Raw genomic sequence first — 23374 nt, 5'->3', positions numbered from 1 at the left:
AACCACTGGTCAATTAAATAAAGTATATAAATGTCTTCATTCAATCCAAATGATCTAAAAAGTGCTATATATTTATATTTATAGTTTAATCAAGGAATGATTCTGTGCAGGGAAAAGTTATATTTTTATTAACAGTGTAAAAAAGTACAAATACTGTTGATGAGTTACTGCAAAAGCAAAGAAAGAGTGCAACATTTCAAGAAGTTTGAAGGTTTAGCAGGCTAGCTCAACAGCTAATGTAGCTGCCGGCTAACATGACTAGGTTTGTCAGGGAAAGTCAGCCAGATTTTAGGGCTTCAATGTCATTATTAAATACGTTTCAGAGTCCCCATGAAAGCAAGAAAAGCATGTCACAATACACAGCTTTGAAGGTTTAGCTGGCTAGCTAAATGGGTAATATTTAGGTGGAGGCTAATATGGCTAGATAATAATAATGGAAAGCCAGCTAGGCTAACTAGCTTACATGAAAAGCATTTTAAGCTAAATGATTCTGTGCAAATAAAGGGCTGCCAGTTGTGATAAAAACTCTTTTGGTTTTAATGAAGTCATTTGTGTGCAAGAATGTTGACAGCAGGATGCAGCATAATTACCACAACATCGATTTTACTTGATTTTATCCAAATGCTCCTGAATCAATGAATGATCGTAATAAGGGAAACGTTTTTGGACTTAAATGTCGTTTAAAAAGGGTACAAATTCTGCTGAAGAGTCACAGCGAAAAGCAAGGTAAGCTTCTAATAATGAAGGTTTAGCAGGCTAGCTAAACAGCTCAGGTGCAGGCTAATGTGGCTAGGTTGATCATGGAAAGTCAGCTACTCAAACGGTAAGCTTAAATACGAACTTATATTATATTTGCTGTTTTAAAATGCACAAATACTGTTAAAGAGTCGCTACAAAAGCAAGGAAAGCACGTCGAAGTGCACAGGTTTGAAGGTTGAGCAGGCTAGCTGAACAGCCAACATAGCTGCTTGATTTATCATGGAAAGTCAGCTAGGCTAACTAGCTAACGTGGAAAACTTGGCATAAATAAGCTGACATTTTTACAGCCAATAAGATTCCAGTATATTTTTGTTGTTCTTCTCTGTGATCTCAGTTTGACTTTACTCTTAACAAAAACAGCTTCTTTGTGTTTAGCAAACACGTTTTGATTTGTTACGGGCTCTCAAACTAAGTATAAGACAAAACAAAGGCTCACAATGAGGACCGCAACATATTTAAAAAGGATGCCACACAACAGAAGAATGTTTGAAAACCCACAGGGTTTTAATTTGTTTATTGAATAAAGAATCAAAAAATCATCACTACGAAAATAAGTGATAAGGGGAAAAAAAAGAGCTGGAGACCCCGGCCAAAATGAACAAAAGTGGGCAAGTACTGGGCCAGCCACGCAATGGACCGTCGCTCCCAGCACCTCCCCCTAAACTACCTAAACTGGGAAAATCATCATAAAACAAAAGATGAAATAACTAGACTACCGGAAATCTCCAGCCCAAACTAAAACAACAAAACCCCAACAATATAAATACATGTTGAGGGGAAAAGGACCTGTGGAAAAGAATACAACCAAAGTTAGGAGGAACAAAAGAAAAACCCTCCTCACCACGAGGTTGCTGTCTGCGTGTGTGTGTCTGCCCTCCCCACTCTGCTCTCCCTGCACCTCTATATCTCCTCCCCCTCCCTGAGCGCTCATTGCACTCAGGTGCGCAGCAGGCAGAAGGAGGATGGAGAATCAGAGATACAGGGAGAGAGAGAGAAAGGAGCAAAACAAAATTAACTGGCCACACGTAACAAGGAGGTTACAGAGACAATTTTACTACAGGCCATTTAATGACAACAAAGAGTCAAAATGTCCAAATTAATCTGATGCTCCCAGCAGTGTTGTATTTCTTTATTTTACATATAGTTAAATAGGCTACATGAATGATTCTGTGCTGGGGAAACTGTTAGCTAACCAGCTAATATAGTTGCAGTCTCACGTGGCTAGGTTGATAATAGAAAGTCAGCTAGGCTATCTAGCTAACATGGAAAACTTATTGGCACATTTAAGCTGAATTATTTACAGCTAATGGTAAAATCTTTAAACGTCACAGTTTTTCTTTAACCTTAAGTTTGACTTTAAAACAAGTGTGAAACCTTTTTACAGCGAGATAGAGAAGCTATTCAGTTTTAATTTTAGCCAATTAACAACTGCAAAGGGTCCATTTTACCAAATACCATCAGTTGTACCTTCTTTATTAATGTTAAATCAATGACTGATTCTTTGTTTAAAGTATTAATATTGTTATTTATACTTTACAAAAATGTCACAGGCTAACGAGTATCTGTTTCCATTCAGAAAACGTATTTATAAGAGGCCTTTTTTAGGCTTGAATCGAACAATCTTTCTAAATTTCCTTCTGAGCACCTGATTAAGAGTGTGGTTGTTGATTGTGAACACCTGTGTGCATGCAGGTAGTCTATAAAGCCAGACAGAAACTTATATGTTGGGCATCACGACATGTTAGTGGCTGTAAAGTTTGTTTTGTAATTATTATTATTTATTTAAGTCGTTTTTTGCTAAGTTGTCACACAGGAAAGACCAAAGTAAAAACCAGCAGAGAGGTAAACACAGGAGTAAGAGCTGCTTCAGCAAATTAAGCATTAAAAAAACTTTTGTAATATTTGTAAAACATTACCACTCAGTTTGGAAGTTTGTATAAAACCATGTGGAGTCAAACACACTTTCTAAGCGACTCACAGAATGAAGCTGGATGAGTGCAGTACAGAAATAACTGCTGTTCTTCTGAGCGACCACTAGATGGCACTGCTGCTCTGTGAGTCAGAAACAGTCAAATGGTTGAAGTTTATTTTTCTGAGTTTATTTAGCTGCTTCTTCAATTAATAAAAGACGTTTACAGTGTAAGAGCAAAATATCTACAAGCTTAATTGTCAAGCATGACTTTTATTAGAATTGACTACTAGCATTTATGTCCCGCCCCTTCCTGTACCCAAAACACACCTTTACCTTGTGTCCTTGGCGTGTTGGAGCCCTCAGGTGTCCTTGGCGTGTTGGAGCCCTCAGGTGGGCTCAGTCTGCAGCAGAACAGCTTCTTGTGTCGGTCTGAAGCAGATATTCACGCTGATGGAAAGTTCAATGACTGTAGTGTTAGTGTTAGTTACGTCTCCTCTCGCCGTTCCTCCTCTACTCTGCAACTCGGGAACAGAACGCTGCAGGAGCCCCATTTGTCAACAGAGCTGTCAATCATGAGGCCACACCCCCTTTTTATAGCATCAAATAACTAATTAAAAGTAAACTAGTCAGAAAAATTAACACTTGGACATAAATCAGCATGATAAGAACTAACTATAATGACAGAAACCATGTTTGAGAAAAATGTATTTGACGTGTATTTAGATTTTATAGTTTGACTCATGTCCCATCTGTTAACATGGAGGAGGCGGGCTTTATGAGCTATACTGCAGCCAGTCAGCAGGGGGCGATAGAGAGGGTTTGGACTCACTTTTAGGGAGCTGTCATTTCGGCCATCTTTTTAGAGTATATGCATAAGCACATCATGTTCAAGATATTAAACATTAGAAAAAAGATACATCGAGTTAAAATATTTTAGATACGTTATAATACTATAATATAAAAATACTTTAAAGGGTGTTCAGTAATTTTTACATCTAACAAATAAATGAAAAAGCAGAGTGGTTTGTTTCGTATAAATAAGCAGTTCATTTATTTGATCACTCAGTTTTCAGATGTATAAATATAAAGTTTAACATTTTCACAACAAACAAAAGCACAGACAGAAACATTAAATACATAATTAATACTTTCAGTTGGAACAAATCAGCTCTTATTTACAGAATATGTACAGAAACAAAAATGGTCCTCCGCTGCAGTGAATGAAACGACAGTGAAATGATTTTTCTTTAAGTTTGACTTGGAGGTCTGAAATAAAAATACCTAAAGTCACAACATTTCCACATTTTTACATGTCTGGTTAATTAAAACTGCATATTTTAAACTGTAATCTCTTTTTGTTTGTCATCTTTGGTTATTGCTTTTTTCTTCCTGAGGGGATTGAACAGCCGGGGCTTTTCGGACTTCAGATGGACGAAAGTGGAGGAATGTAAATGGATGTTTTTCCTTTTTGGGCCTCCGTCCTTCATCAAATAGACTAAATCCACAGACAGGAAGAGGAATCCGTCTGAGCCTTTTTAAATTATCTTCATAACTTAAAATAAAAAAATACAGCAAAATAAAAATGTTACTAAAACTACATTTCCCAGCATTAAGTGGTTTTGTTCGGCTCTAAAGATATACAGCAGGAACAAAAGTTACAGAAGGTCATTCATGCCGGGAAAATAAATTAAATGTTTGGAAATTCTTGAGACTGTGACTTTTATTTTTTAATTTTAGTTTCCATCTTTAAATTTAAACTTGTTAGGCCAAAGAATGGGGCCTGACATTTTTCAAAATAAAATATCTCAATTCTGGATTTAAAAAAAAAAAAATCTCTATATATTTATTTACCATTTAAAACAGGTCACTTATATACTTATTTTATTTTTAACATTTGTCATTTTAAAACTACGGAATTAAGACTGAATTAAAATTAAGATACAAATGTTTTGTATTCATAACATAACTTGATTTTATCTCAGTCTGCATCAGCACATGGAGTTTGCTCTGTAACTATAAAAGTTATAAAATTTACTATAAAAACTCCTTTTATTGAAGAAGACGTTTTTAAAAATTACGATTCATGCTGTTTGTTTTTCCTGGCAGGATTGATCTTCCGTACTTTCAGCTTAAAGAAATAAAAAGAGGTTTGGAGAGAAGCTGGTGAAACTTTGGTTTAAAATATTAAAACTTTACAGGATGTGAAGCTTCAGTTCAGCCCGGTAACTTCGGATAAATAATAACCTTCAGTTTGTGTGTGTTTGACGGGTGATGTTGTCCCAGGTGTGAGGGTCTATAGGACTTGGTAGATCAGGTTGGGGTCCTGGCTGGCGGTCGGGGAGGGGATCTGGACGGGCCCGGGGGCCGCTGCCTCGCCGGCTGGGTCTGTGGGCGGGGAGCTGGGCCCGTCGGCGGGCGGCAGCAGGGTGCTGTTGTCGGTGGAGATCCGCTCCACGATGCTGGACAGACAGTCCAGACTGGAGACCACCGAGCTCCGCTGGCTCTTCAGACCACCTGCATGAGACAAAACATCAGTTACTGACTGAAACATTATCTTATTAAAGGGTCAGTGAACTTTACACTCTTCTTTAATGTTAAATGATACAGCGACCATGCTGGCAGCAGAGAACAAAGTTTACCATCATGGAAACAAAATAACTATAAATCTTATTTATGCTTTTCTCTTGAAATTAGAACAGAGAGTTTAATCAGCAGAAAACTGTTTACGTTTGACTTTCAGTCATCGCTGTATTCCTGCTTGGAAACATTTTGTGATTTAAAACTTTTTCCAGCCTCTTGATGGAATTCTTTTTGAAAAATAAATGTGATCAAAATAACAATGTATTTATATTAACAGCAATCCCATCAGAAGCAACTGTTCATATTAAATGACATATTGACATTATTTAACATGAATTAAATCTGGATATATTAATTTGATTCAGCTTCTAAATGTTTTCAGTAAATTATTTGGATTTCTATTTTTTCACCGATAACAAACAACATCAGAGACTTGCGTTTATTGTTTTATTGGTCTCCTCAGCTGTTTGTCTTTCTCTGCTAACTGCTTGTTTTACTACCAGGAGCATAAAGTCCTTTATTGTCTTAATGAGTGTCCTAATTGGCCCGTTAGCGCGTAATAACAATAAACATTGTTGTTCTTATATTTGTATTTGTCCTTTGAGGTTTCTTACCGTTTGGAGTCTCGGAGAAATAAGAGCTGCTTTCGTAACTCCCTCTTCTGTTTGACTGACAGGTCGGCCCGTTAAAATCCGCCTGCAGAGAGAAAAAGAAATGAGATTAAACAACATGAACACAGACACGGGTCTTACGACAATGAGGTAAAAACTGATCTCAAATTAAAACCGATAAAAACACATTTTTAAAAGAAGAAAACGACAAAACTGAAGTCCAGAAAATAATTTAAAAAGTTTATAAAAACAGATTTTTTTTTTCAGTTAAATCAGCGACAGAAAGTTATATTATAATATATATTATTGAAAAAACAAAAGGTGGTAGGCCTAACACTATTCTGTAAATGTTTGAGTTACTGAAACATTTGAGTAAATATTAGAAAATAACTAAAACATATAAAAGCTTTTCTGTCACAGCGCGAAATCATTCAGTGAGTTTGTTTCAATACTTTCGATAAACTAAATATTTCTTCGATCACTGCCGGATTCTCCAAAATGTTTATTTGTTTTACATGAAAAAAAGCTTCTGATTTGAAAATGTAAAACACGTTAATTTGAAACGAGAAATTGAAACAAGCTGGATAATTAAAACAGAACTAACGCAAAATAAACGACGCCACGCGGAGGACGGAACTTCGTAAAAAAAAAAAACTGCTTGTTCAAAAAATGACTTGAGCTCGTGCGCTGAAATGTGGGAAAGTGTTGAGACGTAAAACAGCTGAGTTAACTTAAAATGTACAGTAAAATAAAAACATCTCTTTGAACCAAATCAAAAACCTAAACTTGAGTTTGATGGTCTGAAATGACGCGTGGAAATGTTAAACATTTTAATTAAACTTAATGCCCAGGCAGAAGTCTAGAATGAACCTGTAACTACGGAGAAAAAAAAATTAAAGTTAACTTAAAATTAAACCAAAGTTGGTGTAGATTAAAGAACCATTTTCGTGCGTAAAAGCGCGCTGGAGACATTTGGACACATTCAAAGACCAAAGACTCTCCTGCACGCTCCCCCCTCTTTGACACCTGTCAGCCCCTGAACTCACCATGCCGTCGGAGCAGTTTGAGCGGGGGCTGGAGGCGTCTGAGTCCCCGCTGTAGTGCTCCAGCACCGGGTAGAAGCCGTCATCCTGGCCGCCGCGCAGCAGCGCCTGCAGAGACTCGATGTAGCTGATGGCGTTGCGCAGGATCTCCACTTTGGGCAGCCTCTGGTTGGGGTTGGCGGTCGTACAGCGTTTGAGGGTCTCGAAGGCGTCATTCACCTTGCTTAACCGCCGGCGCTCGCGCATTGTGGCCGCCTTCCGCCGGTCCGCGTTGGTGGTCTTCCGCTTGCAGGCTTTGCAGGCCCAGAGGAGGCAGCGGCCCGCCTGGTGGTGTCCGCTGGGCGCTCGGACGTGCTCGTCGTCCTCCACCTCGGCGTGGTGATGGAGGTGCAGGAGGGAGGACGGAGAGGAGGAAGAGGAAGAGGAAGGGGAGGGCGAGGATGAAGAGGAGGAGTCGTCCGGCTTCAGGAGGCCCACATGGACCAGCCGCGGGTCCAGGTCCTCGAAGAAGTGCATGTCGCTGGAGTTGAAGCAGGGGTCGTCATAGAAATCATCTACGGCGGGGATGGGGAAAGAGATATCCGACAGCTCCATGGTTCAGTCCCAAACACAGCCAGCAGGAAGACAAATCCAGTGACAGACACACACAGAGGCGTCTTCAGGCCAAAACAAACTTTTTATCAGGAAAGAAGAGGAAGAGGAAAAAGAAGAGGAGGAGGAGGAGGACCAATGAGAGGAGAGAAACTTCAGAGCAGTTTCAGGCTGTCGGGGAATGTAGAGTCCTGTCACAAACTGTTCTGCCTCTCAGCTGTTGACCTGGATCTTCTTATACCTGGGACATTCATGGGGGGCGGGACCAGCAAGACGATGTCCGCTGAGGTCTGACCAATCGGCGTGCAGCAGGAGGGGTTTACAACTTCACGGTAATTAGTGTACAATTACCCCTAACAGAGCAGTAACAGCAGGATAATATACTGCTGCACACAGCGGGGGGCGTACACATGTGCTGCTTACTGTTCAGTTCAGTCAAGAAAATCTTTGTTTAATTTCTTCTTTTTATTCCTCTGCACATGACGGTTCATATATTTTATTACAGAATTAAATGTGGTGTTTGAATAAGATCTTGCAACATTGCGTGGCTGCATTCTATAATAATAATAATGAAAATGTTATTCTGAGGCCTTGTCTCGTCTGGAGGCCCCATGAGTGAAAAAAGGGTCACGTTTAAAAAAGAAAAGGTAGAATGAATAAAAGGCAAGAAACACATCCTGGAAAAAAAATAGGTCCCTGAAGGCATCGTGAAAATAAGACAAAACCAGAGGGAAAATAAAGATTTACAGAAATCTTCAAAATAAAGATAAAAAGCGGGTCTGATTTTTCTTTTACAAATATTTAAGTTAAAGTATCAAAAACTAAAAAGAAAATAAGTTTCTAAATCAAAGCACAAAAGGACTTTATACAAACTCTGAGCACTTAATGTAATTTTAGCAGCTAATTATAAATACAATAAAAAATTATGATTCAAAATACACAATTGGTCATATCAGTATTTTTCTTGTATACAGCTGTGACTTTTGACCTTTGACCTCATCGATACTGCCTGTTTTTTAATATTATTGACGTGGAAATCCAAAGAATAATGAAGAGAATATTATCAGAACGGTCTTCATGCTGAGCTCATGTCTCATTTCTTTAAAGAGTATAAATTCTGCATCAAGGTGTGAACAGCATTCAGCAGAGTTTCACGTCAGCTCTGTGCAGCTGCAGTTCACAGGAGCAGCAGCTGGAGGGCGCTGCAGAGCAGATCCTGCAGCAAACCGTCCCACTCGGGCTTCTCTCTGCCCTGAGCTGAGTCAGTGAGCAAACTACCCATCAGCCTCTGCCCGTCAAATGTGACACATGATTAGAAGCCGAGGATGCTTTAAGTGTTTGAGGAAATATTCAAACCCTCCGCTCTCGCAGGATTATCACTATCACTCTGAAGATGATTGACAGGTCTTTACATGCAAGGCTTAACCCTCGGAAATAACTTCATGTTGTAAGTGGAGTTTATTATTACTGTTATTAAAGGTTTAATGCCAATTTTACCTGTAAGTTATATGGTCAACAAATGCAAAAGGATCCTTTGGATTCAATTATTTCTGACAACATGAAACAAAGTGCTGAAAAACTTTATTTTTAAAAGATCAAACAATTCTTTTGGACAATTTTCAGGATGACACAAAAAGCAAAACACCAGAAGACAAATCGTTACCTGTCTTTCCTCTCTTTCCTACACACATAGTGCAAAACAAACACAAACTGGTTTTTGAAGTATAAAAACACAACAACTGCAAACAAATAAAAAAAAGGTAAAGTATCACACTACTGTCATGGCTTCTCCTTCACAGGGGAGCTCCTTCTGACCGCTAACAGCAACAAAGCAAGAACACATTATACTGAATACAAGGGGAATACATAATGAGAAGGAGGAGAAGAATGAGAAGGTAAAGATAAAGAAGAAGGAGAAACTAGGAGAAGGAGAAGGAGAAGGATGAGAAGGAGAAATTACATTGAAAAGTTGGAATTGACGAGTTCACGAGCAGACGACAGAGAAGCAGAATACTTGTAGGAAGATAAAAGCTTCTTGTATTTAAAGTGACTTAATGTACATTTGTGAAAAATTAAGTGTCCTTGTTGTTCTTTTGCTTCATGTGTGGTTTTTAAAGTCAACTCCTTTATTTTGTAGAAAATTTGTTTCAATTTGTCAAAAAAATATTAAAATATAATTTGGACACAGAAATAGAAAGTCATTCCCGTTCAGTCTCGATTTCCTGTTTGTTTGTTGCATCGTTTTCATTGAAAAGGTGTATAAATGCAAAAACGACACATTAACAGTTGTAACAGCATTGTAGCTACTTAAGTCCTATCAGGCTTACAAAAAAGAGAGCTATAGGCTAACTCTCTCAGCTAGTAGCTGACTACAAGAGGAAAATGTGGCTAGCATGTTAGCTAAAAAAGATGGCAAATGTAACTTGACAGCTTTGGAGGATTTTTAACTTCATTTGATGGAGCTAGGCTAGCACTTTCCCCCTGCCTTCAGTTTTTGTGCTAAGCTATGCTAAACACTAACAAGGCTTTTCTCCTTCTCGTTAAATTTCATTTACTTTGGTTTTTATCAAAGTGTGTTTCTCCGTTCAATCAAAGAAGTAGAGTAAACATACACGACTAAAATACAACATAAGCTAAGCTAATGTTAGCTCACAGTTGTGACAGTGTTTTTAGAAGGCAATCCATGGAGAATATTAAGATTACAATATTAAAGAACTTTTGATTAAATGTAAACCAGAGAGCTTTGGAGTTTTTTTAAACGTGTCTTTTTTTTTTTAGGTTTGATGATAATATGCTAGCAGCTTCCCCCTGCTTCCAGTGTTTGTGCTAAGCTAGGCTAAAAACTTCCTACTCAATGTTTATCACCCTATTACCTGGTTTCTTTTACTTTCCTATTTAATAAAAAGTGTTTCTTAATTGACGCTGACTAAGAGTGCAAACACACACAGGTCAACAAGAGTGATGTGAGCTGGTGGTAATTTGCTAGTTAGCAACAGGGCTAACTTACACAACAAACACAACTAACGTTAGCATTTAAAGTACAGTCAAAACTGTTAGCAAAGTCAAAGAGGATGATTCGTTTTAAGTATGTAATGGAAGGTGAAATGTACAAGACAGCATTGGGTTGTCTTTAAAGGTGCACAATCCCCCTGCTTTTGGTCTCTGAGATCAGCTAGGCTAAACATGGCCTGGACGACCTTGGGTTCATTTAGTATACTGGCCTGGTCATTGAAAAGTGTCTCTCCTTTTACACGACTTCTCATTTATACAATTATCATAAAAAATTGAACTCAAACTCAACAAGAGCAGCGGCAGGTTGAGACTAACCGGTTAGCTAGCAGTTTGGACCGTTAATAACAGAGTTTATTAGAATCAAAATATTAAAAAATCATTTTTAAAAGTGTAAATCAGAAAGCTTTGGGGTTGTTTAAAGGTGTATTTTGTTTCTTTTTAACTGGAGCTAGGTTAGCAACAAGGCAAACGCAAAAAACAAACACATAAAGCACGTCATGAGCTAACGTTAGCAAACAGCTTTGACTGTTTTAATGCCTTATTGGGGAGGAAAATTACATGAAAGTAATAAATACATTTGGAAATGTAAAGGACAGCTTTGGGGTTGTACTTAAAAGTGCATTCCTCGATTATTTAAGCTAGCTTAGCAGATTCTTGCTTTCTGTCTTTGTGATAAGCTACGCTAAACGTGGCCTGAAGCAAACTTAATTGTCCTGCCAGTTAGCTAGCATATTTGACTGTTTACCATTCATTAGAGCTAAGCTAGGAGCTTCCTCTTACATTAGCCTTTGTGCTTCTTCTTGGCTAAATTCAGCATTGATGGATTTAATTTCCTGTTTATCAAAAAGTGCTTTTCCACTCACAGTGATGATCTACTTGTGTCATCTATAAATGTGAGAAAAAAAACACACAGATGGCGAACATTTAAACATGTCACAAAAAATCTGTTGTTGCGCTCAGCTAACAGTTTAGCCCTGCTTCAAGGCTGTGTGCTGAGTTAGGCTAAAGTTAGCCTCAAAATATTATCTACTAGAGGCAGAGGAATGAAACTATTTTCTATCTCAGCTCTTGGTGAGACAGCTAAAATGTTTTGGCTAAAAATGTCTCCCTGGTCCTTTGGAGAAATCAGATTTTTATCTTTCAAAGAGGAGATTTATTTTTGTTAACCTCGTCTCAATCGGGACTGCTCTTAGACTGAAACAGCTCGATCATCTCCTCAGCTCTTCCTGCAGCTCATTAAAGATGTACTCCCCGAACCCCCCCGTCTGGTCGTTGGTGCAGCCCACCCGGCGGGCGCTGGTGAGCAGGTCTCCCAGAAGTTTAAGGCGGTCCCCTCGAGGGGACAGGAAGTGGCTCTTGACGAAGCTGGCGGTGTGCGGGTCTCCGTGATGACGAGCCAGCTGGCTCAGCTCGACCAGGACGTCAGCTTCTTCTTTCAGCTGGAGCAGCAGCAGCTCCAGAGCCGGTAACACTGCACAGACCGCCTCGCAGCCCGGCCTCTGACAATCACAGACACAAACAGAGAGCATGAGAGGCAGGACTCTGACACCGCGTCCTCTTTTGTTGAGTTGAAAACAATCAAAAGTTATGCACACACTTTTGTAGCAGACTTTGAGACTAAATTTGAGTTTCTTCAAAATAAAAGTCCTTCCTGTCAAGTCTCCACATTGTTTTTTGAGTACTTTAAGAAGGTGACATGAACTTAAAAACAAACTCGCACACAGAAACTAAGCGAGCATTAACTACAGGACTCTGAGGCGTCGTCTCGCCGAGGTGCACGGCACTAACAAGGTGTCCCAAACTACTGCTGACTGGCGCGAGGCCTCAGTCCTGAAACGATTTTACACGACTCATAAACTCGGGCCGGTGGTCGGAGGCCACGCTGCGACGCGCCAACGCCACTGCCGCTGATGCTGTTTGCCATCTGGAAACGCCATCAGCACCACCGTCCCTCTGCCGCAGCATTAATCTCGCCAATTTTCCGGAACTCAGGGGGGGAAATGTACACCCTGAGCGGCTTTAGGCCAGGTCTCCAGGGGCTTAACCTCCCTCTCCAGCGTCTTGGTATCTTAACCCCCACCTTCCTAACGCTAACGCCCGCTCCAAATGAAGAGCTTCAGTCCAAAAAGAGACCCCTGCCAGTTAGAAGAAAAAACGACAGAGAAAGAGAAGACACCTGCTCTGACAAAATGAAGGATCGCACAGGAGGCAAAATAAATCCTGGAGAAGGGCCGTTTGGGAGGAGCGCTGGCAGAGTAAAACGAGAACGCTGTTACAGACTGAAGCTCCTCTGTCTCACAGATAAAGTTCAGATCATAAATTCTGTTTCAAAATGGATCCACAAATCAAGTCTTCATACCGGATCATCTGAACGCCCCCCCGAAACCCCCGAGAGGAGCGGGGTTCAGCCACCCTCCCCCGCCGGCCTGCTGAGGAGGTCTTAGGCAACAGATGCTCTTGACCCTGACCTCTGGCTGACTTCTGTGTGTCAGTGTGGAAAATAACATTTAGTGCTGCACTTAAGGACAGTTTCGACGTAGTTATACCTCCACTGACGATGGAAACATTGTGCTCTCTACTCGGTAACAGGTGCCCATCAAAAAGGGAGCTTAATCCCAGGGGACTTCCTGGTTACAAATCTGACACCTGGACGTAACACACTTTTACACACACTTGCTAAGATCAGCTCTATCTTAACCAGCTGAAACATTTTCATACTCAGGAAATATGACGCACCAAAAGGTTCTTTTCTGCACAAACATTTCAGACATACTTTTGCTTAAAATGCCTGCATACTTTCAAAAACCAAAAGCGCTTGTTGGTACAATTAAAAACCGAGTTTACGATAACAGAATAAAACAAGAACAATAAATAAAGACAAACAAACAGCGATATTGGTTTAAGTAGAAACTTCCTAACAGTGGTTACCTGGATGTCCTTGCTGCAGAAGTTGCCCCCCCTCTGAGCCAGGTAGCCCAGCATGGCCTCGGCTTCATCCTCCTGCTTCAGCGCCTCCTGGTGGAAGAAAGAAGCAACGCGGGGCAGAGCGACGTCGTCCCGCTCAAACACGCAGGCCTGCAGGAGACAGAGAGGACGGTAAGAGATAAAAATAACTGCACCTTCAGAGCCATGTAAATGAATAACACCTCACTATGACTGTGACCGACCCACTTCATCATTAGTGTAGAAAATCCTTCCTGCTGTTCCGCTTAGTGACATTATTGAACACTGTGTTTGATTGTGTTTGTTATAGATGACTTTATTGCAGGCTGCAGCTAGAAGGTTCCTGGTTTGAACCCCAATTCTCCCCGTGCATGCATGGGTTCTCTCCGGGTACTCTTCCTCCCCCAGTCCACAGACATGCTCGTTAGGTTCGCTGGTGACTCTAAATTACTCGTAGGTGTGAATGTGAGCGTGAAAGGTTGTCTGTTTCTATGTGTCAGCCCTGTGACTGACAGGCGACCTGTCCAGGTGTAACTTGCCCAATGAAGGGTAGGATAGGCTTCAGCCCCCCCGACCCTGAACAGGATGCAAACTCTACACAGAAGGGCCCCCTACGTCCGAACAGGGGGGGTCGAGCCTATTAGCTGGGAGGCGACAGCGCTAACCAATGCACCACCGTGCAGCCCTTGAGTATACATACAGCTATTAATTTTTTGTTGGCCAAAAGTACAAATTTAAGATGTTTAACCATCCGCCTATAAAAACTCAAACACTGTTTTTAACTGATCCTGTTTATACCAAAAATAATAACCATAAAAGCTGAGCCTTTATTCTTTTTGCAGCTTAAAGCTCAGACGTTAATATGCGTTAAACAAATAAAAGGTGGACCCATTTTAACCTGGGACCTGAAACATTCCTGTGATGCAGAATTCACTAATATAAGACATGTTAGTCATGAGCAATTCACGTGAGAGTAAAGACTGTGACCACTAACCCCGGTCTCCCCTACTTTGTTACATGCAGCCCCTCGTGATGTCCGTGTTTAAATCCCCTCTGACTCTGTATCTGATCTGTCAGTGCTGCATGTTTGAGTCTCCGACCTACCAGAGCCTGCAGCCGGTACGCTCCGTCCCACAGCAGGCTGCTCACCCCGCACAGAGCCTCCTCCACGGCGGCCTGCAGGTTGTGTCTGGCCCGGCTGCCCGCGGAGCTCCGGTGCGCTTTGCACAGCGGCAGGCTGCTCTTCAAGCGCTTTCCTGCGGGCTCAGCCATGTCAGAGCCCCGGTCACTGATCCGGGAGATGAAGCACAAGCCAGACTGTATTCTCTGACTCACTAACAGAGCTGAATTAGATTATTAACAATCAACAGGACTGCCTGATAACAGCAGCGCTCTTCATATAAACGCGTCCTCCTCCAGCCGACCTGGACCGTCAACAGAGGATAAATTTAGCCCGCATGGATCTACTGTTTCCCGGTCAGCTGCTCAAGTTCATCCGGTGCGTTTCAGCTCAAAGCTGCATCCACGATCACGGCAAAGGTTATATAAGAGGAATATCATCACATGAACTGGAGTCCCTCCTGATTAAATCCGTTAATTCCTTTTATTTCAATTTACTTTATTTCTGTTTAAACATCAGAAATCTGCAGTTTCTAGATTCACTTACACAGCACGAGACATTTTACAAAAATTCATATATTTAATAAAACACAAAGCTTCTCTCGCACAGTTGGCTGATGTGAGCTGATTTCTAAGAGGCTATTTCTAATCAATCATGATGACTTGTGAGTGCACTAAAGAGCTTTAAACTGAGGGATCATCTGCTTTAAGCTCTCACACACATCCTAATCACGCTCTAATTAGAGCTGACGGGTCCAGCACAGTGGAGAGGAGGAGATGCCACATTACTTCAGTAAACTACCTGTAGAGCAACGCAGAGATACTCAATCAAAGTACAGAGTTAACCTCAGGGCTGGGTCCCCCCAAAGAGATCTGAGGGGTCATGAGGCGACGAAGACAGAAGGAAAGACAAAGTTCTGCTCCAGGCTTTCTGCATTTAAGGCTGATTATTGTTTATTTTTATTTTGCATCATTGTACACCATGTTCCCCACATGAGCAGCTTTTATCACGATGGTCACACATACAGGCACCTTTAGAGCAAAGTTTATTATTTTCTCTAGATTATTTTATTTAAAGATATAATATTTTTAAGTTTAATATTCTTCCAAATATGAGTTTAGCTTCAGTTAGCTTAGCACAGAAACAGCCGGTAGAAATGTCCTTCAGATACCCCTTTCCCACCAAAATTAGCACGTTGACGCAGGTTTTTCAGACCCAGGAAGACGTGCTAATAAATGCTGATTGTCTCTTTTCCTATTGCCAGTGAAGTATCCTCCTGTCAGTCTCTTTTCTGCTGCATCACCGTCTGACGTCACAAACCCGCCGGAGACAGGGTTAGTAACCAGTGGAGATGGTAGCCGAGATGACGAGGAGTCGCAGAAGTTACAGACGTAGCATAGCATCGCGCTGGAAAGGGGGCGGAGATTAGCGTGTCGACACAGGTTTTGTGTTCCCATCAATGCTGATCGGAGCCGAGGTGATAATTACCCGGGTCTAGATTGAAGCCTTTCCCACTAAGCAAAAAAGCCGGGTGTTAGCCGGTGTTAGCGGTGTTAGCGGGTGTTAGCCGGTGTTAGCGGTGTTAGCGGGTGTTAGCCGGTGTTAGCGGTGTAAGCGGGTGTTAGTGATGTTAGCGGGTTTTTTTACCAGGGGGAAAAGTGCTCGAGGGACACTCTGTACTTTATACTGTGAGGACATTTCAGAGCCTGGACGCTCCACTTTATCCTCCAGTAAAGAAGATGAATCATACTTTACTTTTACTTTTACTCTTTATGTACACAAGTATCTTTACCATGTCTGTGACACAAACACAGATGGATGTATCCCAGCGTGTGGGGGTCTCTGTCAGGCCTCCTGCTGTGCAGCATCACCTGGTGGAGGTCGACCGAGCGACCTCCTGCAGCGAGCCTGTAACCGCTGCAGTTCCAGGTGATTACTGAGGTGTCTGAGGGTGGGGTCAAGGGTGCGAGCCCGGATGACCCTGGGGTTGCTCCAGGCTGAGAGCCCTCCTTTCTTCCCTCCTGGACCAGCTGACCCCCCCTGGAGAGCGTCCAGCCCCTCCCGTCAGTCATCCTGAGCTGAAACAGGAGAGGAGGAGACACTAAAGATGGTCAGCTGATCGGGGACAACATGACCTCTGATCTATATAACAACATGGTTCAGTCTGATCTCTCCGAGTGTTTATTGTGTTCTTTCATGGTTCTTATGTCTGATTGTTCAGCACTTTGGTCAGCTTTTGTTAAATGTGCTTTATAAATACATTTTACTTTTAAGAGGTAAAGAAATGTTTTACTCCCCTGCTTGTATCTCCTTCCTTGTCTCACTTTAAAAACACATTATAAAGGTAAAATATAACAACACATGTTGAGACTAATCCAACGTTTCCTTACCGATTTGACCCTGTGACCTCTGAAAACAAAGTGACTGGTTATGTCTGGAAAATGAATCATGTTTCCCTTGCTCTGAGTTATTGCTCTAAACATCATTTTGAATCATTGTTTCAGGGGTGCTGGTTTATCTCAGCGTGTACAGCAGGCGCCCCACATGCAGAGACCACAGTTCTCGAAGCAGCGGCTGCAGGTTCGACGCCCACCCTCGGGCGTTTTGCTGCTCGCCATCCCCCCCTCTCTGCTCCCCGTATATCCTGTCTCTCTTCAGCTGTCCTGTAAGTAAAGGGAAAATGGCCCAAAAATAAAATCTTTGAATGAGAATAATAATCAAATAAGAAGTTAAATTATCCAATATTTATCAAAAATAATGCACCGAGAACTGAGCAGGATCTCTTCCAGGAATCTGAGCAGAGTTGAGAGTGATCGATGAGAGCTCCGGCATCGCCGTGATGGAGGACAAACAGGAGTCTCTTACAGGGTAGACCTTATAAAAATCATTTTATAGAAAAATATTCTTTTTAAAATGACATACAATTAATATTTAAAGGCAATATTTACAGTTTCATAATTGTTGATCAACAGAACAGTTCTTGAAATAAGCTGTGATTTATTCAAAAAGCCGAGAAACGGTTCAGATTTCTCTCCGGTGACTCAGCTCACAACCTCTCAGATTGATCCAAGTCAAGTTTCTTTATTGTCATTTCAGCCAAATACAGGTACACAGTGAGATGACGTTTTGTTCTGTAGGACTGTGATGTTGCATAAAAGGGAGAAAAACAAGGTTCCAGGTGATGCAAAAATCAGGTAAAGTGGCGGAGGTAAAAAGAGACCAGCATATACACTGATAAAATGCTAGCATAGCATACATACTCAGTATACATAGTGTAAGTAATAGTGCAATAAAAAGACTTAAATGTAAATAGTTTAAACAAGCTGTAAAATGAAGCTCTAACATCGATGCATGAGTATGAGCAGTCTAATGATCACATAGGCCCCGATGAACGTGTTACATCGCATCTCCATTTTATTCTGCTTTAAACTTTCCTTACTTAACAAGATTCTTTTGAGGAAAATTTCCAAAAATATTTTTTTTAAAAGTCCAAAGAATGAAAAGAGTTTTGTGTGTCAGGACTTTGTTTACCTCGACGGGAACACACAGCACTTAATGACCCCACAATGAGCAGACCGACAGGAGAGGTGTCTGCCTTCACACCTGCTGCCCGCTGTAAACCAGCAACACCACAACGACTGCTTTGTCCCGCACTGGTGGCAGATTACTTTACACACACACACACACACACACACACAGCAGTAGATTTACAGCTCTGCGGGCAGGTTTGTTGTGTTTGAGGACAGAAGAGTTACGATTGAACAAACCTCTCTGCTCTGTCGGCTGACGATGGAAGCTCAACTGCTGTCTGACCGGATCCACTTAAAGCCACATATTCACACGGCTAGCTAATGGTAACGTTAGCTAACTAACAATAACGTTGGCTAGCAGTCGGTTGAATTCTAGATGACAGTTAAACATTTATTCACCTCCCAGCTAAAGTTAGCATTTGATAGCGTCCATCTCTCTCTTTCTCTCTCCATCACCTGTCACACCTGAGTACTGACAATGCCCCCACATTGTCCGGGTGACGCGTGAACGCAAACCGCCAAGCTTTTTCTTCTCCTACTAAAACGTCTGCAAGATGTCGGGGTGAGCCAATGTGTGAACACAGCAGATAATACTCAGGTACATTCACCGCGAGAGAGCGGGCGGGGCGATGACGTATATGTGACCAGTGTGAAACCAGAAGAGCGACACACAACAGGATGAGTAAAAACATCCGAGGTTGAAGGAGACGGATCGTTTAAAGGACGTCAGCAAAGACGTCTGCAGACTGGAGAGATGAAGAGAATCAGGAGTGATGCTGGAATTGTTGCCTCATGAGACACCCCCACATCCCCCTTCTGACATAGAAGATCTCCCGCTGTGAGGGACGCGTGTGAAGGGGCAACTCTGCAGAATTTCAGAAGTAGACTGACTTGAAAGTTTTTGGAAATTGTCAGGAGGTCGTGTGTGAAAACAGGGTTCAATCCCACTTTCTATCACACGCGGCAGATGGCTTTTAACCAATGAGACTTAGCTAAGGATAATGTTAGTTAACTTTAAGCAAAGTTAGCTAGGAATTGGCTAACGTTAGCTCTAACACTTCGTACTCAGTGGTGTTCATGGTTCAACATCGTTCTCGTTGGTCATTAATCAAGAAGCAGCAAAATTATGATGATTTGTTAGATTACGATTTTATAATTTAGAACCTGGAACACACGAGTAAATAACTATAAAAGAACCTGAGCTTTAAACCCTGAGCGGGACATCAGAGGGAAACAGCCGCCATGTGAAGGTCAATTTTACTCCATCTCTATTACAGCTTTGTTGGTGGGATGAAGAATGAAGACGAACTTAATGCCAGAGCCAGAATCCATTCAAAAAAGTCACAAGTGTATAAAATGGACATAAAGATATTTGTGTGACATTTAGTCGCCTATAACGACGCAATCTTCAACAATGTGTCTTTAAGAAAACAAGCAAAGCAACCAGTAAACATCATGAAACCTCGGCAGTGATGGACAGATGGAAAGTGAAGCAGTCCAGCAGACTCACGTCTCCGTACGCCGCCTCTCGTTTTGAATTCCTGTCTCTCATCACACGAGCCGCCTTATAAATGTGCCTCAGCTCCGGGCTCACGTCGGGCTCACGTCTCCATGCTTCAGACTGAACAGCTGGTGAACCAAACAGAACCAAACCAGGTCGCCTGACGCCTGCAGGGAAACACAGACGCTGATCAGGAGCTGCTCAGGCTCACCTTCATGAACATTTTGGATTTTTAAGTGTTATCAACTTCAGATGAGTTTTATTGATGTTGGATGGATGGCTTCTGGAAGAATGACATCTGATAATCCATGAGTACAATGTTTCATGAGGCTGTCAGTGTTTGTGATGGTTTAGCTCGTGTCAGGAAGTTATTAAAAGTGGCTCCACAGATTTAAAATGTATCATTTCAAAGAGATCTTTTTTTTTTAAATTCCAAACCTTCTTCTCTCTTGTCAAACCTTCGGCCGACAGTGGTTCAGGATTTTTAGCGGTTCATGCACTACTCAGAAAATCAGCTGTTTGCTCCTCCGGTCCACTTGATGAGGGTACTGAAACATAAAGTGCTTCCAAAGGTGTGCCGTCCTTGTCTCAGCTTGTATGAATGGGGAGAATGGCTTCAAGAGTTTAGTTTTATAGGTTGGATGTTGGATACGATGGCTAGTTTGGTAACCTGCAAACCTGTAAACATTAGCTCGAATTAGCTCGAATCAGGGGCTGCATCCTTCGAAGGACGCGGCCTACAGAGGATAGACGCTAAGGCCGAACTGACATGAGACACTCTGGTGTACGGAGGATTTCCTGTTTGTGTCACCAGCTGTTCCTGCCCTTACGTCTATGTCACAAAGTGGTGCTCCTGTCGCCCAGCAACAGATAACTAGCTGGCTAACATAACAAACATGTAACTTAAGCTTTTACATTTAAAGTGTATTCCTCGACTGCTTCAGAGTCCGCCTTTGGGCCCCGACGGATGCACCCGATGGATCCTTCATGGCCCAGCAAAAAGGAGGACGCATTTGTCAGCCACGTCTGAAGGAGCCTTTGATGCGTCGCTGTGATGCAATCGGCCTTCAAATACGTCCTTTGAAGGATGCAGCCCCTGAATTGGGACACAGCTATTGTGTTCAGAGTGACCGTGAAGCTAATATCTCTCTCACTTTTCCGTTTCCTCGATTGCTCTTTGAAGTACTTTGGATCCAGAGATATAGTCGCAAACCGGGAGCCCAAAAACCTGGGTTGAACCTGAACGTTAAGAGAACAATCTAATGTTTTCTCAATTCAACAAAAGATCCAACACGGACAACAATGTGTTCTCTGTCCGATATCTGAGGTATGACACAATCAGTGGTTGGCCGGGCCTGCAGCGGGTCACAGCTGTCAAACAGATCAGCAGGACTTCTCTTTACGCTGCACCAGCAGCTGTCTATTAAGAATCCTCCTGATCGTCATCAGCGGCAAACTCCTCAGCTCACAACTCGCCTCATTACCGCCCTTAATGGAGGGAAGACAGAGACAAGGTAAATACAATTACTGATCAGAGCACGGGACACCCGAGCCTGCAGCGGTGCCCCGTTTCACTGCCGGTACCTGACACCAGAGTCTGCCTCGTTACGGGGACCATAACCCCGTCACAGCACCGCTCCGGCTTTCATGAGCGTTTGCTGCTCTGTCTGCTGTAAACCTCATCGGACGAACAAACTTTGAAGGATGCTGTTGCCTCTGAAATGGGAGGAAAGTTAATCTGAGTTCCTGAAGCCCGGTGAGACCCCACGGATGCCTCTTGTGCCAGACGCTGCGATTACCCAGAAAGCCTCTGGAATGCCCCGTTCCTCATTAAAGAGACAAATATAGCCCGGTGTGGTCCAGAGAGGGATGGGAGGTAAATGGATGCCACAGTGTTATGTGGCAGAAATTAAACAATGATGAACGATGGCGCTCAGAAGAGGGGGAGGTGAAAAACAAGGCTCATTCCAGCGATGGCAGAAACACATTCTTTACTCATGTGAGGCGTTTGGTGGCTGTGGGAAATCAGGCCACTGCAATGGAGACAAATCAAGATCAAGGTCTGATTTTCTGCAACCTGAGGAAGATACTTGAACTTTTTACTGGCTGTTGGGGCGACATTACCCGGGAAAAAACACTATCTCAGGGCAGTTATTGATCCGCCATAGAGGGTAGGCGGAGCTTACGCAACAATCTTGCTTTTCAGCTCACTTGCATGCGAAGCGTATCCTGTTCTTTTGTCTGTATTTACAGGCAAGTGTTTCTGTTTGCAGTACATTTGTAGTCCAAGTAGTATTGACCAATCACGTATCCGCAGGCTTTGGTTGCATGCAGAAAAAAGAGTCTGTGTGGAGAGTAAAAGCATGTGGAACAAAATAACTGTAACACGATCCCAGCTCCCACTGGCAGTCACATCTGCATGCAAGTGCAGCTAACAATCCTCTCTTAGATGTTGTATCTCAACTCCAACTGCATTCTCATGTTTCAAGTTGTTATTGGACTGTAAACAATGCAGCGCGTGAAAAAGGGAGTCTTGGCTGGAAGTCCTAAACGCTGGCTACACCAGAAGCCCTGAAAGGTTGGCTGTCCCGACCAGAGGATTTATCTTTGCCAGACAGACCGGTGAGTTCCTAGACTGAGTAAAAAGTTGGACTCTCAAATGCTGTTTTAACGTTGCACTGCAGTGTTTGTTAGCAGTCAGTCACTTCCTTGCTAACATCACCTTTTGACAGAGGTGGCAGAAGTACACACACGTACACACCCTTGTGTAAAGAAAGACTTTGGTAAAAGTAGAAGTACTGATTCAGGCTCTGAATGTACAAAAGTTAAAAGTTTTCCTCTGAAGGACATTTTACCCACCACTTCTGTGCAAAGCTAACTAACCTCACAATAATAATAATAATACTAATAATAATAATTCAAAGATGATTAAACTTAAACATTCTAGCTTAAAATAAAAACTATATGCTGCCAATAATGAACATTAACTTTGTTCTAGAGTTGAACTTCAGCGATACACGATGCCTCTTTTGATAACTGGGCAAAAAGAAAAGAGGATAGTTTTCTTCGTTTATTATCTCCGCACACTTTCTGGTTTTGCTGCAAGCCAATTTTCAGACAGAATGATAAAGACTGAACCGACCTGAGGTCCCAGATGAGCACCTGCATCATTTTTTACAGGTTTGAAATCAGTCTTCACGATGGCAGCGTGCAGAGAGCAAAATAAAAATATCCCATGATTCCCCTCATGTGCATGAAGATTAAAGTGACGAGCCTGTTTTGAGAATGTTTGGAGTCCAGAGATGTTTTAAGTTGGAATAAGGCTCGACGTCCCTCCAGATTTTCACTCTCCATTGTCTTTCCATTTACTGATCAATAAAGAATCAATAAAAATGTAACGATTTGTCAGATTCTCTATGTTTATATGATTTGGCTTGTTTCAAACCCTCCTTGTGCACACACATCTCACCAGTGACACTGCTGAGAAACTGTGAGTGTGATATTTAAATGCAACACAGATCGATTTGTTTCCTGTTGCAACACGTTCAGATTCACAAAGGTCAAAGAGCACAAGTCCGATTATTATAATTTTAAAAGTTAATACATTTAAATGATGTTTTAGCATCATAATTTTAATGCCATGAACAGGTTGTTTCTGAGAGCCGTGTTGATCTTCAGCGCTGCACAGGACGAACATCTCCTGTTTCTCCACATTGTGGGAATAGTGACGATGACCCAGATATCATGTGAAGAGATGATGACTGTCGTACTC

At 42.0% G+C, this 23374-nt stretch overlaps 2 protein-coding genes across 2 annotated transcripts; both read right to left on the bottom strand.

The window, feature by feature from the left end:
• Positions 1-3717: 3717 nt before the first annotated feature.
• On the bottom strand, positions 3718-7684 carry myod1 (myogenic differentiation 1). Its single transcript, XM_069686235.1, has 3 exons — positions 6909-7684; positions 5866-5947; positions 3718-5185 (listed from the first exon to the last, which is right to left on the bottom strand). Exons 1-3 carry the CDS (start codon positions 7497-7499, stop codon positions 4965-4967), a joined length of 894 nt encoding a protein of 297 aa, XP_069542336.1. The 5' UTR covers positions 7500-7684; the 3' UTR covers positions 3718-4964.
• A 1378-nt stretch (positions 7685-9062) lies between these two features.
• On the bottom strand, positions 9063-14723 carry LOC138612791 (ferritin, heavy subunit). The gene is made up of 3 exons (XM_069686236.1): positions 14556-14723; positions 13437-13583; positions 9063-12007 (listed from the first exon to the last, which is right to left on the bottom strand). Exons 1-3 carry the CDS (start codon positions 14721-14723, stop codon positions 11717-11719), a joined length of 606 nt encoding a protein of 201 aa, XP_069542337.1. The 3' UTR covers positions 9063-11716.
• Between the last annotated feature and the right edge of the window lie 8651 nt (positions 14724-23374).

This window comes from Semicossyphus pulcher, unplaced genomic scaffold (genome assembly GCF_022749685.1).
Source record: "Semicossyphus pulcher isolate SPU_LCO1_2020_fin unplaced genomic scaffold, fSemPul1.0.p SCAF_8, whole genome shotgun sequence".
Classification (NCBI taxonomy): Eukaryota; Metazoa; Chordata; class Actinopteri; order Labriformes; family Labridae; genus Semicossyphus; species Semicossyphus pulcher.
This window is presented reverse-complemented; position numbering and strand designations above follow the sequence as displayed.

What these genes read in the sequence shown, in the direction of transcription:
- myod1 (XM_069686235.1), bottom strand. Translation starts at nt 7,499, where the DNA reads ATGGAGCTGTCGGATATCTCTTTCCCCATCCCCGCCGTAGATGATTTC. An exon ending in CAAACTGCTCCGACGGCATG is followed by an intron (nt 5,948 to 6,908) that starts GTGAGTTCAGGG and finishes TTCTCTCTGCAG; the next exon opens with GCGGATTTTAACGGGCCGAC. An exon ending in TTTCTCCGAGACTCCAAACG is followed by an intron (nt 5,186 to 5,865) that starts GTAAGAAACCTC and finishes TGTCTCATGCAG; the next exon opens with GTGGTCTGAAGAGCCAGCGG.
- LOC138612791 (XM_069686236.1), bottom strand. Translation starts at nt 14,723, where the DNA reads ATGGCTGAGCCCGCAGGAAAGCGCTTGAAGAGCAGCCTGCCGCTGTGC. An exon ending in CGTACCGGCTGCAGGCTCTG is followed by an intron (nt 13,584 to 14,555) that starts GTAGGTCGGAGA and finishes TGTCTCCTGCAG; the next exon opens with GCCTGCGTGTTTGAGCGGGA. An exon ending in TCTGCAGCAAGGACATCCAG is followed by an intron (nt 12,008 to 13,436) that starts GTAACCACTGTT and finishes TGTGATTGTCAG; the next exon opens with AGGCCGGGCTGCGAGGCGGT.